General features: G+C 45.7%; 1 protein-coding gene across 1 annotated transcript in view; it reads left to right on the forward strand.

Moving 5' to 3' along the window:
• LOC110535035 (transient receptor potential cation channel subfamily M member 7) overlaps positions 1-16,785 on the forward strand; it is an 80,079-nt gene that overhangs the window by 18,719 nt on the left and 44,575 nt on the right. The window contains exons 2-9 of the mRNA XM_036936311.1: positions 1,201-1,280; positions 2,039-2,228; positions 2,406-2,619; positions 2,791-2,915; positions 3,487-3,658; positions 3,885-4,059; positions 7,767-7,890; positions 8,137-8,209. Coding sequence (XP_036792206.1) covers positions 1,201-1,280; positions 2,039-2,228; positions 2,406-2,619; positions 2,791-2,915; positions 3,487-3,658; positions 3,885-4,059; positions 7,767-7,890; positions 8,137-8,209 — 1,153 coding nt within the window. The remainder of the gene's footprint in view (positions 1-1,200; positions 1,281-2,038; positions 2,229-2,405; positions 2,620-2,790; positions 2,916-3,486; positions 3,659-3,884; positions 4,060-7,766; positions 7,891-8,136; positions 8,210-16,785) is intronic.

Consider the following 16,785-nt stretch of genomic DNA (forward strand, 5'->3'; position numbering starts at 1 on the left):
GGCCACAACCACACAACTACAGACCACAACCACTGACCACAACTAATAACCACAAATAGTGACCACAACCACACAACTACAGACCACAACCATACAACTACTGACCACAACTACTGACCACAACCACTGGCCACAATTACTGACCACAACCACACAACTACAGACCACAACCATACAACTACTGACCACAACTAATGACCACGACTACTGACCACAACCACACAACAACTGACCACACAACTACTGGCCACACCAACACAACTACAGACCATAACTACTTACCTCAACTTCTGTCCACAACTACTGACCACACAACTGCTGACCACAACCACACAACTACTGACCAAAAATATGTGAGCAGCAATAGGTAAAGATGGATGAGAAATGCTCCTACAAGACAGATGGAAATATATACTTTCTGGAAAATGTACCTGTTAGTGTATCAATAGCAACAGGATGGCCATTCTCTCATCAACCCGAGAGACGTTTCAAAAGCAACGTTCCGGAATTTCTGTTTCTTATGATGTGAAGAAATCAAGAGCAGCGGTGTAGTAGATGGTAAATGCAAACACAGGTTACCCACCTATTGCGGAAAAATTCATTAAAACTATATGTATATGTACTGGAAACAAACAGTGGTTATGTGTAGGATGAATCAATTCTTCCTTAGCAGTTGACTGTACAGTATGTTATTATTCTACACAAGATTAAAACAATCATGAATTAGGTTAATATGAATGAGAAAACATATTGAAAAAAAGGCAAGATGTTTTCAGGGAAAGTAGATTTTTCAGAACAAGTCAAACGGTGTAACAAGATAGGCAGTTTTCATGTTTTTCTCGTGTATCACTTTAATCAGATTGTAGACAAAACGTCGGTCTTTCTCATTTTCTTCCACTACCACAAAAATAACTTTTAAAGAGCTTTAGCAAGCCTCACAATTTTACTTGTAAAGTTACCCTCTAGTTATACCTCATTGTTTGAATCACAGCCCTGCCAGACTGATATCAGTGCAGCGTTTAATGTAAGCTTGCTGGATCAGGCCTGGATCAGGTTTTGTGAGGCTACAGGGGTCCTGAAATTCAAAATCAAATATCTAAATAGTCCTTGGTATGACCATCTTCAAACAATTCCATATGTTAGCTAAGTAGAAAGTCAGCCCCAGGCCCTTAGACCTTAATGTTGTGTGTTGTGTTCCAGTCACAGAGGTCTTGGATTGACGACACCTTCTGCAAGAGAGAGTGTATTAAATTCATCCCAGCATGTGGAGACATACACAGGTGCACTGGAATTGGTATTTGCTGAACAATGTCAAAATGTCATATGATAGTAGTGCTGGAATAATAATTGTAATAACTTTTACCATGTCTGGTTTTTGAAAAAGCTAACTTTTGGTAACCATGCTAACTGTTCCAGGGAAACTCTAGCTATGTGATTATGTTGCTCATGTATAATTTCCTGTTTATTGCAGATGTTCAGTCCCTCCAGGATTTTGTGATAGCAGATTTTTTTGCAAAATCAACAATCGCATGTTATACGAGGACTTGCATATTTGACCACATAAAACAGTCATTCCAAAATCATTCCAATATTATTGTATAAAATGGACCCATTGCCGCAGTACAAGAAGAGGGCTTGTAATTTCAACCAATCACCTCACATTTACAGCATACAGCATGGTTCAATCAAGCCACATGCCAACAAATGTTTTCCCTCGTCATTGCATTTTTTGGACAAATTTGACAAAATCTTCACATAATGTCATAATTGCAGCAGCAAAATTTTAGCCCGCAGATATCATAAAAAATCTCTGCGGAATCCTGAAGGGACTGTGTGTCAAGTATGCCAAAACCTAATAAGATATGACTTTACTGTGTGTGCTTGTATGTTTTGAGAGTGAGATTTCCCATGTTAGTGTGAAGGTAAACTAACACAGTAATTCCATGTATAATATCATGACATTTATAGGGACAGCATTGCATTTTTGTGCCAATGTTTAACAACTATAAAGGTTTGATTTTTTCCTCTCTCCCCCCAGATGCTGCTGCGGACGTCTGGTAGGGGAGCACACCTGGCTGGAGACTGGCCCCTTCATGTCCCACTGGCCTGGGCCCCAGGCAGTGCAAGAAGAGAGGTGGTCAGTGGAGTGTCACACACAAGCCAGTGCCACCGATGCCTACGGAACCATTGACTTCCAGGACAGCGCTGACCGTAACTGCCATGCCAAGGTCTGTAGCTATTGCTGCATTCATGTGCTAGTCGAAACTAGGAAACTCCGAAATATCCAACTGAGCGTGCAACGATGCTACCCGAGTTTCCCACTTGTATTTACCACTTGGAAGCTTGTTAGGAACTGTTATCTCATATTCATGTGGTTGACCATGCTTTATGTGATGACTGTGCAGTACGTTCGTGTTGCGGTCGACACAAAGGCTGAGGCTCTGCTGCAGCTGATGCTGAGGGAGTGGCAGATGGAACGGCCTAAACTACTGCTGACGGTCCACGGGGGAGCAGAGAACTTCCCTCTCCCCCTCAAGGTTAGACAGGCCTTCAGCAAAGGCCTGATAACTGCAGCCCAGAGCACTGGAGCTTGGATATTCACAGACGGCATCAACACAGGTGTGTGAAATAATGCAGATTGATTTTGCACTGGGGCTTTAATTAAGACAGTAAGCATGGGTGGATGTGAGCATCTGTGTGTGTGATTTTGGCTGACTACATGTGTTATACTGTGTGTGTGGGATTACGTTTATATGTGTGTAAGTGGACTGAGTATCCGACCCTTCCTAGGTGTGTCCCTGTATGTAGGGGAGGCTGTGAAAGCATACGGCACCAATGGCCGCAGGAAGAGGAACGCTGTAGGGGTCACGCCCTGGGGCGTAATTGACAACCACGGTGACCTTATAGGGAGAGATGTGAGTGTTGTTCTCTGTAAAGATATCAGTGCTTTTTTAAGGAACGTTTCAAATGAACCTTTTACTGCAGCAGGCTAAATCAGGGTCACACAGAATGTTTCTTGGTAGTCTTAAACAAATTTACCTTCAAACAAAAGCATACACCTCACACACATGGTTATGGGCTTAAAAAAAAGAAGACATCTATAGAGCTGAAATGTAGTGCATTTTGAGAATGCACCCCAATATTGCACTTTTATACATCACAGAAGACTGAAATAAAACCATTTGACATAGAAACACTGGATTTTAAGCGTCTTTTTTGAAATCAATATGAATAACACTCCACCCATGAGGCCACTAGGTCATTTGACTGCAGGAAAGAGCTACACCATTCTGCCACCTTATAAGAAGATTTGCTGTATTTTTTGCACAGATCTGTACTAATTTTAACCACATAAATGTCACCTTTTATCTCCTTTGAGCTACCATGTGCTCTCACTTTTCCGCTTGGACTATCTCAAATCCTCTATTTTCTCTCAACCTGCTTTCTGACCTATTTTTCTGTCCTGTTTTCTGATTCTTAACCCAGGTGCTCAGGCCTTACCAGCCCCTGAGAAGCCCCTTGAGCAAAACTGTGTGTTTGAACAGCCTGCACTCCCACTTCCTGTTAGTGGACGATGGAACTCTGGGGAAACATGGCTGCCAGCTGGGACTCAGGAGGAAGCTGGAGAGACACATTCAACTGCAGAAGATCCATCCTAGTGAGTATGTGTGTGGCTTTGTGCATGTGTTTGTCTGTGTGTGTGAATGAGAGTGTGTATGTGAATGTGTTGACGTGTGTGTGTGTGTGTGTGTGTGTGTGTGTGTGTGTAAGAAAAAGAGAGACTGCAATGTGTGTGTGTCTGTGTGTGTGTGAGTATTGTAATACACATGTGTTTAACAGTCTATGTGTGTGTGTGCGTGTGTGTGTGTATCTCTCCCTGGCAGGGGTTAACCAGGGTGTGCCAGTGGTGTGTGTGGTGGTGGAGGGCGGCCCTGACATTGTGTCCATGGTGTTGGACTATGTGAGCAGTGTGCCCCCCGTGCCTGTGTTCGTCTTCGAGGGATCAGGCCGGTCGGCTGACTTGCTGGCATTCTTGCACAAACAGACCGCTATGGATAGGTGTGCGGTGCCACTGTCGTCATCTATATGTTTTTTCAGGTTTTCGCTCTCAAAATCACACTTTAAAAAAAATTGAGAAACAACAAAATTGGATGTTCTAAGTACACAACAATGATAAAACCAAAAGTTAAAAAAGAAAAGTTCCGTTTTTTGGGGGTAGTTACCCGTTAACTCAAGTGTGAATGCATCTAGCACTGTTGTTTGGTAAGCTGCGTTTCTGTGGGGCACACGTGATGGAGTTTGCAAAACAAATGCCCACTGGATTGATGCAAATAATCATGATATCATTCTGCCAGGTAGGCATAGGCTTCATTCCATAGTTCACATTTAATTGGAAAGTTTTTGGAGAAATCCTTTCCATCTACCAGAAGGCTTTCATTAACATCGCAATTTTTTTTCCTGTTCAGTATTTTTTGGGGGTGGTGGCAACAATTTAGCAGCGGCAGTACGTCACTGCTAAATTATTACAGGGGAAACACTGCTTACATGTTGAAGACTTTGGTGCTTGTCCATGTAGAGGAACTACAGAACTACAGAGACACACGGTTGAATAGAGCCCTGAGGTTTCCCTGACTACCGCGTGACCTGTCCAAGGAAAATGCTGAGCCCTAAAGGACAGATTGAAATTTACTAGGGGGGAGGGGCTGGTCCCCCCCCCCCCCAAAAAAGTAAAACATATTTTGACATGACCCTCCCCTTATACTGTAAAATAAATTGAACACCCTCTCATAGAATTAACTCCAAATAATGTTTACGACCACAAATAACTGTAGCGACCCTGTGTTAATAAACGGGGATATGGACTTTGCCACTTTTGTGGCACTGTCGATGCCGCGCATGGCTACGGGCCAGAAGGTTGAGAGTTAACCGACCACCATAGACGAGCTCACTCTCCCTGCCTGTTTCATTTACACTACGATCAGAGCTGGCTGCAGATAATGATCAGCTTGGGGGGGAATCTGATTTTCAACATTTTGATGCATTATTTATGATTATGTAAAATATATGCAACTCATTTTCCACCAACAGATTTCTGTGACAATGCATCCCACAACCAATAAACAATGCATACCTACTTCAGGCACTTCAATATCATGGTTTGCGTTTTCAACACTGCAATAGATAGGCTATGTCAATTCTGACAAACAGAAAATACTTCCCTCCCTAACTTGTGGGCTTACCCAGTATCGAAGGCTTGGCTTGACAATGTCTGAATGTCATTAAACTTTTTGGTGTTTCGTAACAGATGTCTCTTTCTTTTCATCAATTGGCCGCTGCACAGTTTGAATTAATTGATTGATTTTAATTGTCGGTTAAAAAAATACATATACAGTGCATTCTGAAAGTATTCAGACCCCTTCACTTTTTTCACATTTTGTTACGTTACAGCCTTATTCTAAAATTGATTCAATATTTTTTTTACTCATCAATCTACACACAATATCCCATAATGACAAAGCGAAAACAGGTTTTTAGACATGTTTGCACAATAAAAACAGAAATACTTTATTTACAGACCCTTTGCCATGAGTCTCGAAATTGAGCTCAGATGCATCCTGTTTCCATTGATCATCCTTGAGATGTTTCTACAACTTGATTGGAGTTCACCTGTGGCAAATACAATTGATTGGACATGAATTGGAAAGGCACACGCCTGTCTATATAAGGTTCCACAGTTGACCGCACATGTCAGAGAAAAAAACAAGCCATGAGGTTAAAGGAATCAGGCCTTTATGGAAGAGTGGCCAGACGGAAGCCACTCCTCAGTTAATGGCACATGACAGCCCACTTGGAGTTTGTCAAAAGGCACCTAAAGGACTCTCAGACCATGAGAAACAACATGCTCTGGTCTGACAAAACCATGATTGAACTCTTCTGCCTGAATGTTAAGTGTCACATCTAGAGGAAGCCAGGCACCCCTCATCACCTGGCCATGTCATCCCTACGGTGAAGCATGGTGGTGGCAGCATCATGCTGTGAGGATGTTTTTCAGCGGCAGGGACTGGGAGACTAGTCAGGATCGAGGGAAAGATGAACGGAGCAAAGTACAGACAGATCCTTGATGAAAACCTGCTTCAGAGCGCTCAGGACCTCAGACTGAGGCAAAGGTTCACCTTCCAACAGGACAATGACCATAAGCACACAGCCAAGACAACGCAGGAGTGGCTTTGCGACAAGTCTCTGAATGTCCTTGAGTGGCCCAGCCAGAGCCCGGACTTGAACATCTCTGGAGAGACCTGAAAATATCTGTGCAGCGACGCTCCCATCCAACCTGACAGAGTTTGAGAGGATCTGCAGAGAAGAATGGGAGAAACTCCCCAAATACAGGTGTTCCACGCTTGTAGCGTCATACCTAAGAAGACTCTAGGCTGTAATCGCTGCCAAAGGTGCTTCTACAAAGTACTAAGAAAAGGGTATGAAAACTTATGTAAATTTGATATTTCATTTTTTATTTTTGCTTTGTCATTATGGGGTATTGGTTGTAGATTGATGAGGGGGGGGAAACAATTTAATCCATTTTAGAATAAGGCTGTAACTTAACAAAATGTGGAAAAAGTGAAGGGGTCTGAATACTTTCCGAATGCACTATGTACACAAATATTTTAAGTGCCCGAGATTGCACAATGAAGTCGGGAACTTATTTCCATTGTGGTCCTTATTTCTTTTACATAAATACATATACAATTACACAGATACAGACACATTACAGAGATAGAGACAACAAATGCTCAACCTCAAGATGAGTATGGGGGGGGTTGAGCAATTCTTACAAGCTTGTTTGGCTGGTAGCTTATTCATTAGATGTTTGGGGCTGCTGGTGAACCATGATGTGCAGGTATAATCACAGTGACACTGGACCAGTGCACTTGCCAGAGTCTTTAGGGTGTCTATAGCTAGGTTTCCATCCAATTGGCGACAGATTTTCATCTGAATATTCTAAAATCTTCATAAAAACAATATGCCATTTCAGAGTTTCCTTTCCTGTTTTACTGGATTTTTTAGAAATTTTACGGACATCCATATACATTCAGATATTGTTGGATTATAGGAGTAAATCTGGTAGGCCTGAAACAGTCTTCCTCACCTAAAGTTCAACTGTCGGACTCAGTTGGAGCGTCAGGGTGTACTGCCTTCATATCATAGGCATACATTAGCTAAAGCTTAATAATAGCCATACCATAACAAACCTTCACAAACATTTCTAAACTTTATTAGGGTAATATCAAAAGTAAGTCAAGCCATTGTTAATACAAGCAGAAGACAAAATCTCCCCTGTGCCTCCCCCAAAAAACACACAACCCTGCCCAAAGCAAAAAAAAAAAAAAATGGACAACCCTCCCCTATTTGGATCACCCCTCCCCAACAGTAAATTTCGATCTGTCCCTAACACAGTGGAAGACCCAGAGTTTTTCCTGGTCTGATTACGGGCTCAGGAAAATCTCAGGGCTCTACTCATGTGTATGCGTAGCTCTGTAGTCAGTGTGTATGCGGAATACTGTATGTAGGTACAGCATACAGATGCATAACATGCCGTTTTTTGGGCCAAAACATGACAAAAATTTGAACTGAGTGGAAGAGGAAGCTAGCCAACCAGACCTCATATCTTAGCATATGGTCAGGCCAAATGGACCCATGTTGTTAGCCTGTGTCTTACTGTACCTTACTGGTGTATCAGTCTATACTTACTGTGTTGGTACTGTGTACAGGCAGCTGGACACAGACATCAAGGAGGACTTCCTTCTGAGGATAGGGGGCATGTTTGGTCTGGAGAGAGCAGACGTCAACCAGCTCTACAACCTTCTGATGGAGTGTATGGACTACAGACAGTCTGTGAGTAATGTGACTGTGGGCCGGTTGCCTACTCATGGACTAAAATGCACTTTCAATTGAGATTCTCCTTTAAAGAATGATTTAGGCTTAACCTTGGTCTAGGAAACCATCCCATCCATGTTCAGTTCATGATTATTTTCTACTTTTCAACAGGCTCCCAGGCTTAGTATAATGTTTACATAAAGGGTGGAAATCCAATGACTGTCGTTCACTGCATAGAACTATTTATATATTTATAAAACACAGATCACAATCTTCGACTCGGAATCCGAAGATCAACAGGAGGCAGACTGCGCCATTTTGATGGCCACACTGAAAGGTACCCCTCCTCCTGCCCTTTATGCTTGTGTCTTTCACTGGAATGTGTGATGTCATTCAGTAGATACTCAGATGAGACTTGACCTAGTCATGTCGTGCCTGGGTCTGTGGTGGTCATGACATTTTGTCAGCTGGTGATTGTCAAACAACTAACTGCCGGTTCGCTAATTGACCGTTAATGAACATAAACACATTTAGCGTCTCCTGGCTTCCATGCTTAGCCTACAAGCCACCGAAGCAGACCTTCAGAACATCTACATTTCAAAAAGTCAAACAAATCAATTTAATATAGCCTACACCATCACAATAAATCCATGATGTATTTTTAGACAGGTCTAAAGAAACATGATATGAAGATAATTTAGTCTATTTCAGAAGAACAGAATAGCATACTCTGAGTTGTCCTTATGTTAGGCCCTGATCTGGCTATGCCATATGGCTGTGGGCTACACTAGTTAATTTAGCAGACAAGATATGCTTAGAATTCTGTGGCATTATTTTATATTATTATATAGTATGAAGAATACAATTGAACATAGCTGAATAAAATTGAAAGTGTTACGGTGAGTGAATAAGGACCCAAAAGCGAACTAACTTAAACAGAGCTTCTTTAATAACCAAACATAGGTAGGCTCAGATAGACCGGCAGATTCCGACAGGACAGGACAAGGTTACAGCAAACATGACGATAGTCTGGCTCAGGCATGAAACACAACAAACAAGAATCCGACAAGGACAGGAACAAAAACAGAGAGAGATATAGGGGACTAATCAGAGGGAAAAAGGGAACAGGTGGGAAACGGGGTGACGAGGTAGTCAGGAGGAGACAAGGAACAGCTGGGGGAAAGCGGGGGAGAAAAGGTAACCTAATACGACCAGCAGAGGGAGACAGGGTGAAAGGAAAGGACAGAAAGACACAACATGACAATACATGACAGTACCCCCCCACTCACCGAGCGCCTCCTGGCGCACTCGAGGAGGAAACCTGGCGGCAACGGAGGAAATCCTCGATCAGCGCACGGTCCAGCACGTCCCGAGAGGGAACCCAACTCCTCTCCTCAGGACCGTACCCCTCCCAATCAACGAGGTACTGGTGACCACGGCCCCGAGGACGCATGTCCAAAATCCTGCGGACCCTGTAGATGGGTGCGCCCTCGACAAGGATGGGGGGGGGGGGAAGACGAGCGGGGGCGCGAAGAACGGGCTTAATACAGGAGACATGGAAGACCGGGTGGACGCGACGAAGGTATCGCGGAAGAAGAAGTCGAACTGCGACAGGATTAATGACCCGAGAAATACGGAACGGACCAATGAACCGCGGGGTCAACTTGCGAGAAGCCGTCTTAAGGGGAAGGTTCTGAGTGGAGAGCCAAACTCTCTGACCGCGACAATATCTAGGACTCTTAGTTCTACGCTTATTAGCAGCCCTCACAGTCTGCGTCCTATAACGGCAAAGTGCAGACCTGACCCTCTTCCAGGTGCGCTCGCAACGTTGGACAAAAGCCTGAGCGGAGGGGACGCTGGACTCGGCGAACTGAGATGAGAACAGCGGAGGCTGGTACCCGAGGCTACTCTGAAAAGGAGATAGCCCGGTCGCAGACGAAGGAAGCGAGTTGTGGGCGTATTCTGCCCAGGGGAGCTGCTCTGACCAAGACGCAGGGTTGCGAAAAGAAAGACTGCGTAAGATGCGACCAATAGTCTGATTGGCCCGTTCTGCTTGACCGTTAGACTGGGGGTGAAAGCCGGAAGAGAGACTGACGGAAGCCCCAATCAAACGGCAAAACTCCCTCCAAAATTGAGACGTGAATTGCGGACCTCTGTCCGAAACGACGTCTGACGGAAGGCCATGAATTCTGAAAACATTCTCGATGATGATTTGTGCCGTCTCTTTAGCAGAAGGAAGCTTAGCAAGGGGAATGAAATGAGCCGCCTTAGAGAACCTATCGACAACCGTAAGAATAACAGTCTTCCCCGCTGACGAAGGCAGTCCGGTGACAAAATCTAAGGCGATGTGAGACCACGGTCGAGAGGGAATGGGAAGCGGCCTGAGACGGCCGGCAGGAGGGGAGTTACCGGACTTAGTCTGCGCGCAGACCGAACAAGCAGCCACGAAACGACGCGTGTCATGCTCCCGGGTGGGCCACCAAAAACGCTGGCGAATGGAAGCAAGCGTACCCCGAACGCCAGGGTGGCCGGCTAACTTGGCAGAGTGAGCCCACTGAAGAACGGCCAGACGAGTAGGAACGGGAACGAAAAGAAGGTTCCTAGGACAAGCGCGCGGCGACGGAGTGTGAGTGAGCGCTTGCTTTACCTGCCTCTCAATTCCCCAGACAGTCAACCCGACAACACGCCCCTCAGGGAGAATCCCCTCGGGGTCAGTGGAGGCTACTGAAGAACTGAAGAGACGAGATAAAGCATCAGGCTTGGTGTTCTTAGAGCCCGGACGATAAGAAATCACGAACTCGAAACGAGCGAAAAACAGCGCCCAACGCGCCTGACGCGCATTAAGTCGTTTGGCAGAACGGATGTACTCAAGGTTCCTATGGTCAGTCCAAACGACAAAAGGAACGGTCGCCCCCTCCAACCACTGTCGCCATTCGCCTAGGGCTAACCGGATGGCGAGCAGTTCGCGGTTTCCCACATCATAGTTACGTTCCGACGGGGACAGGCGATGAGAAAAATACGCGCATGGGTGGACCTTGTCGTCAGAGAGGGAGCGCTGAGAAAGAATGGCTCCCACGCCCACCTCTGACGCGTCAACCTCGACAACGAACTGTCTAGAGACGTCAGGTGTAACAAGGATAGGAGCGGATGTAAAACGATTCTTGAGGAGATCAAAAGCTCCCTGGGCGGAAACGGACCACTTAAAGCACGTCTTGACAGAAGTAAGGGCTGTGAGAGGAGCTGCCACCTGACCGAAATTACGGATGAAACGACGATAGAAGTTTGCGAAGCCGAGAAAGCGCTGCAGCTCGACGCGTGACTTAGGGGCGGGCCAATCAATGACAGCTTGGACCTTAGCGGGATCCATCTTAATGCCTTCAGCGGAAATAACAGAACCGAGAAATGTGACGGAGGAGGCATGAAAAGTGCACTTCTCAGCCTTCACAAAAAGACAATTCTCTAAAAGGCGCTGGAGGACACGTCGAACGTGCTGAAGATGAATCTGGAGTGACGGTGAAAAAATCAGGATATCGTCAAGGTAAACGAAAACAAAGATGTTCAGCATGTCTCTCAGGACATCATTGACTAATGCCTGAAAGACAGCTGGAGCGTTAGCGAGGCCGAAAGGAAGAACCCGGTATTCAAAGTGCCCTAACGGAGTGTTAAACGCCGTCTTCCACTCGTCCCCCTCCCTGATGCGCACGAGATGGTAAGCGTTACGAAGGTCCAACTTAGTGAAAAACCTGGCTCCCTGCAGGATCTCGAAGGCTGAAGACATAAGAGGAAGCGGATAACGATTCTTAACTGTTATGTCATTCAGCCCTCGATAATCTATGCAGGGGCGCAGCGACCCGTCCTTCTTCTTGACAAAAAAAACCCCCGCTCCGGCGGGAGAGGAGGAGGGGACTATGGTACCGGCGTCAAGAGCTACAGACAAATAATCCTCGAGAGCCTTACGTTCGGGAGCCGACAGAGAGTATAGTCTACCCCGGGGGGGAGTGGTTCCCGGAAGGAGATCAATACTACAATCATACGACCGGTGTGGAGGAAGAGAGGTGGCCCTGGACCGACTGAACACCGTGCGCAGATCGTGATATTCCTCCGGCACCCCTGTCAAATCACCAGGCTCCTCCTGTGAAGAAGAGACAGAGGAAACAGGAGGGATAGCAGACATTAAACATTTCACATGACAAGAGACGTTCCAGGAGAGGATAGAATTACTAGACCAATTAATGGAAGGATTATGACAAACTAGCCAGGGATGGCCCAAAACAACAGGTGTAAAAGGTGAACGAAAAATCAAAAAAGAAATGGTTTCGCTATGATTACCAGAAACAGTGAGGGTTAAAGGTAGCGTCTCACGCTGAATCCTGGGGAGAGGACTACCATCCAGGGCGAACAAGGCCGTGGACTCCCTTAACTGTCTGAGAGGAATGTCATGTTCCCGAGCCCAGGTCTCGTCCATAAAACAGCCCTCCGCCCCAGAGTCTATTAAGGCACTGCAGGAAGCTGACGAACCGGTCCAGCGTAGATGGACCGACAAGGTAGTGCAGGATCTTGAAGGAGAGACAGGAGTAGTAGCGCTCACCAGTAGCCCTCCGCTTACTGATGAGCTCTGGCTTTTACTGGACATGAAGTGACAAAATGACCAGCAGAACCGCAATAGAGACAGAGGCGGTTGGTGATTCTCCGTTCCCTCTCCTTAGTCGAGATGCGGATACCTCCCAGCTGCATAGGCTCAGCTCCCGAGCCGGCAGAGGAAGATGGTAGTGATGCGGAGAGGGGGGCAACGGAGAACGCGAGCTCCTTTCCACGAGCTCGGTGACGAAGATCAACCCGTCGCTCAATGCGAATAGCGAGTTCAATCAAGGAATCCACGCTGGAAGGAACCTCCCGGGAGAGAATCTCATCCTTTACCTCTGCGCGGAGATTCTCTAGAAGACGAGCGTGCAAAGCCGGCTCGTTCCAGCCACTGGAGGCAGCAAGAGTGCGAAACTCAATAGAGTAGTCTGTTATGGATCGATTGCCTTGACATAGGGAAGCCAGGGCCCTGGAAGCCTCCTCCCCAAAAACAGATCGATCAAAAACCCGTATCATCTCCTCCTTAAAGTCCTGATACTGGTTAGTACACTCAGCCCTTGCCTCCCAGATTGCCGTGCCCCACTCACGAGCCCGTCCAGTAAGGAGAGATATGACGTAGGCGACACGAGCAGTGCTCCTGGCGTAAGTGTTGGGCTGGAGAGAAAACACAATATCACACTGGGTGAGGAACGAGCGGCATTCAGTGGGCTCCCCAGAGTAACACGGCGGGTTATTGATTCTGGGCTCCGGAGATTCGAAAGCCCTGGAAGTGGCCGGTGGATCGAGGCGGAGATGGTGAACCTGTTCTGTGAGGTTGGAGACTTGGGTGGCCAGGGTCTCAACGGCATGTCGAGCAGCAGACAATTCCTGCTCGTGTCTGCCTAGCATCGCTCCCTGGATCTCGACGGCTGAGTGGAGAGGATCCGAAGTCGCTGGGTCCATTCTTGGTCGGATTCTTCTGTTACGGTGAGTGAATGAGGACCCAAAAGCGAACTAACTTAAACAGAGCTTCTTTAATAACCAAACATAGGTAGGCTCAGATAGACCGGCAGATTCCGACAGGACAGGACAAGGTTACAGCAAACATGACGATAGTCTGGCTCAGGCATGAAACACAACAAACAAGAATCCGACAAGGACAGGAACAAAAACAGAGAGAGATATAGGGGACTAATCAGAGGGAAAAAGGGAACAGGTGGGAAACGGGGTGACGAGGTAGTCAGGAGGAGACAAGGAACAGCTGGGGGAAAGCGGGGGAGAAAAGGTAACCTAATACGACCAGCAGAGGGAGACAGGGTGAAAGGAAAGGACAGAAAGACACAACATGACAATACATGACAGAAAGGATATTTTCTCCAAACGATTTGAGGGAGTGCGCACATGCCGCTAGTCTATGTTGAGCGGCTAACAAAGAAACAGGTTCTCCGATTTGCTTAATTTAGAGTTATTTATGCAACTTTAGTTGTAATACAAATGTTGGGCTATATGTTATGATATGTAATACATTCTAAGGCTGTACGATGCAACTCTAATAATGATTTGAAAAAAGTTGCATGAAAGGCATGAGATCTGCTTTGTTGCTTGCGCAGGCTGCACACACTTCATCAGTCTCTCATTCACAATTTGACAAGCACTTGACAATGCCTCAAATTTCCCAGCAGCATCTATTTTGTGTGGCTGTAATACCCACAAAAAAAAAAAATAAAAACATGCCTTTTGCGGCCAGTAGCCGTTGTGCCCTTGTGGTGAATATAATAATTTTAATTCCTTTCTCCCGGCTGCGTGCCCCAAAGCACCTCTCACTCACATGGCTCTCTCAGATATCTCAATTCTTATTAGCCAATACCCTTCACGTGATAGGGTCCTTCTCGCAGGCATCCCAGGTCCTTCTCACAGGCTACAAGTGAAGACAGACAAATTGGGGATGCAACTGCGAGCGTTCTTATCGAATTTCGAGGTGCATATTGAAGGTGTTGGAGGAACTGTCCATATTTACTTTTTGTCAGCCAACAATGAGTAGGCTTAACTAACAGCAAAAGCACTGGCCTATGTCAATCTACTATCCTTAATTGTACAAAAGTTGACCTATTCTACTGGTCAACATGTCCTTCTGTGCGAGAAATAAATATTCCAAACATAGTCTGGGACAGTTGTGGGATCCGATAGATCTCAAATTAATACAACCACTAGCATCAACAAACATTTTCAAATCAAATCCAATTTTATTGGTCACATACAAATGGTTAGCAGATGATATTGCGAGTGTAGTGAAATGCTTGTGCTTCTAGTTCCGACAGTGCAGCAATATTTAACAATTCCACAACAAATACCTAATACACACAAATCTAAGTAAAGGAATGGTATAAGAATTTGTAAATATATGGATGAGCAATGTCCTACTTACAAAGCATGTAGAGGTCTGTAATTCTGATCATAGGTACACTTCAACTGTGAGAGACGGAATCTAAAACAAAAATCCAGAAAATCGCATTGTATGATTTTTAAGTAATTTATTTGCATTTTATTGCATGACATAAGTATTTGATACATCAGAAAAGCAGAACTTAATATTTGGTACAGAAACCTTTGTTTGCAATTACAGAGATCATACGTTTCCTGTAGTTCTTGACGAGGTTTGCACACACTGCAGCAGGGATTTTGGCCCACTCCTCCATACAGACCTTCTCCAGATCCTTCAGGTTTCGGGGCTGTCACTGGGCAATACGGACTTTCAGCTCCCTCCAAAGATTTTCTATTGGGTTCAGGTCTGGAGACTGGCTAGGCCACTCCAGGACCTTGAGATGCTTCTTACGGAGCCTTAGTTGGCCTGGCTGTGTGTTTCGGGTCGTTGTCATGCTGGAAGACCCAGCCACGACCCATCTTCAATGCTCTTACTGAGGGAAGGAGGTTGTTGGCCAAGATCTCGCGATACATGGCACCATCCATCCTCCTTAATACGGTGCAGTCATCCTGTCCCCTTTGCAGAAAAGCATCCCCAAAGAATTATGTTTCCACCTCCATGCTTCACGGTTGGGATGGTGTTCTTGGGGTTGTACTCATCTTAATTCTTCCTCCAAACACGGCGAGTGGAATTCAGACCAAAAAGCTCTATTTTTGTCTCATCAGACCACATGACCTTCTCCCATTCCTCCTCTGGATCATCCAGATGGTCATTGGCAAACTTCAGACGGGCCTGGACATGCGCTGGTTTGAGCAGGGGGACCTTGCGTGCGCTGCAGGATTTTAATCCATGACGGTATAGTGTGTTACTAATGGTCTTCTTTGAGACTGTGGTCCCAGTTCTCTTCAGGTTATTGACCAGGTCCTGCCGTGTAGTTCTGGGCAGATCCCTCACCTTCCTCATGATCATTGATGCCCCACAAGGTCAGATCTTGCACGGAGCCCCAGACCGAGGGTGATTGACCGTCATCTTGAACTTCTTCCATTTTCTAATAATTGCGCCAACAGTTGTTGCCTTCTCAACAAGCTGCTTGCCTATTGTCCTGTAGCCCATCCCAGCCTTGTGCAGGTCTACACTTTTAGCCCTGATGTCCTTACGCAGCTCTCTGGTCTTGGCCATTGTGGAGAAGTTGGAGTCTGTTTGATTGAGTGTGTGGACAGGTGTCTTTTATACAGGTAACGAGTTCAAACAGGTGCAGTTAATACAGGTAATGAGTGGAGAACAGGAGGGCTTCTTAAAGAAAAACTAACAGGTCTGTGAGAGCCGGAATTCTTACTGGTTGGTAGGTGATCAAATACTTAAGTCATGCAATAAAATGCAAATGAAATACATAAAAATCATACAATGTTTTAGATTCCGTCTCTCACAGTTGAAGTATGATAAAAATTACAGACCTCTACATGCTTTGTAAGTTGGAAAAACTGCAAAATCGGCAGTGTATCAAATACTTGTTCTCCCCACTGTATATATGAGATGAGTAATGCAAGATAAGTAAAAAGGATTAAAGTGCCATTATTAAAGTGACAAGTGTTCCATTTATTAAAGTAGCTAATGATTTCAAGTCTGTATTCAGGCAGCAGCCTCTGTGCTAGTGATGGCTTGAGATAAAAATAGTTTCTAAGTCTCTCGGTCCCAGCTTTGATGCACCAGTACTGACCTCGCCTTCTGGATGATAGCGGGGTTAACAGGCAGTGGCTCGGGTGGTTGTTGTCCTTGGTGACCTTTTTGGCCTTCCTGTGACATCAGGTGCTGTAGGTGTCCTGGAGGGCAGGTAGTTTTCCCCTGGTGATGCATTGTGCAGAACGCACCACCCCCTGGAGAGGCCTGTGAGTGGTGCAGTTTCCGTACCAGGCGGTGATACAGCCCGACAG

The sequence above is a fragment of the Oncorhynchus mykiss genome, chromosome 11 (assembly GCF_013265735.2).
Source record: "Oncorhynchus mykiss isolate Arlee chromosome 11, USDA_OmykA_1.1, whole genome shotgun sequence".
In the NCBI taxonomy this organism is placed as follows: Eukaryota; Metazoa; Chordata; class Actinopteri; order Salmoniformes; family Salmonidae; genus Oncorhynchus; species Oncorhynchus mykiss.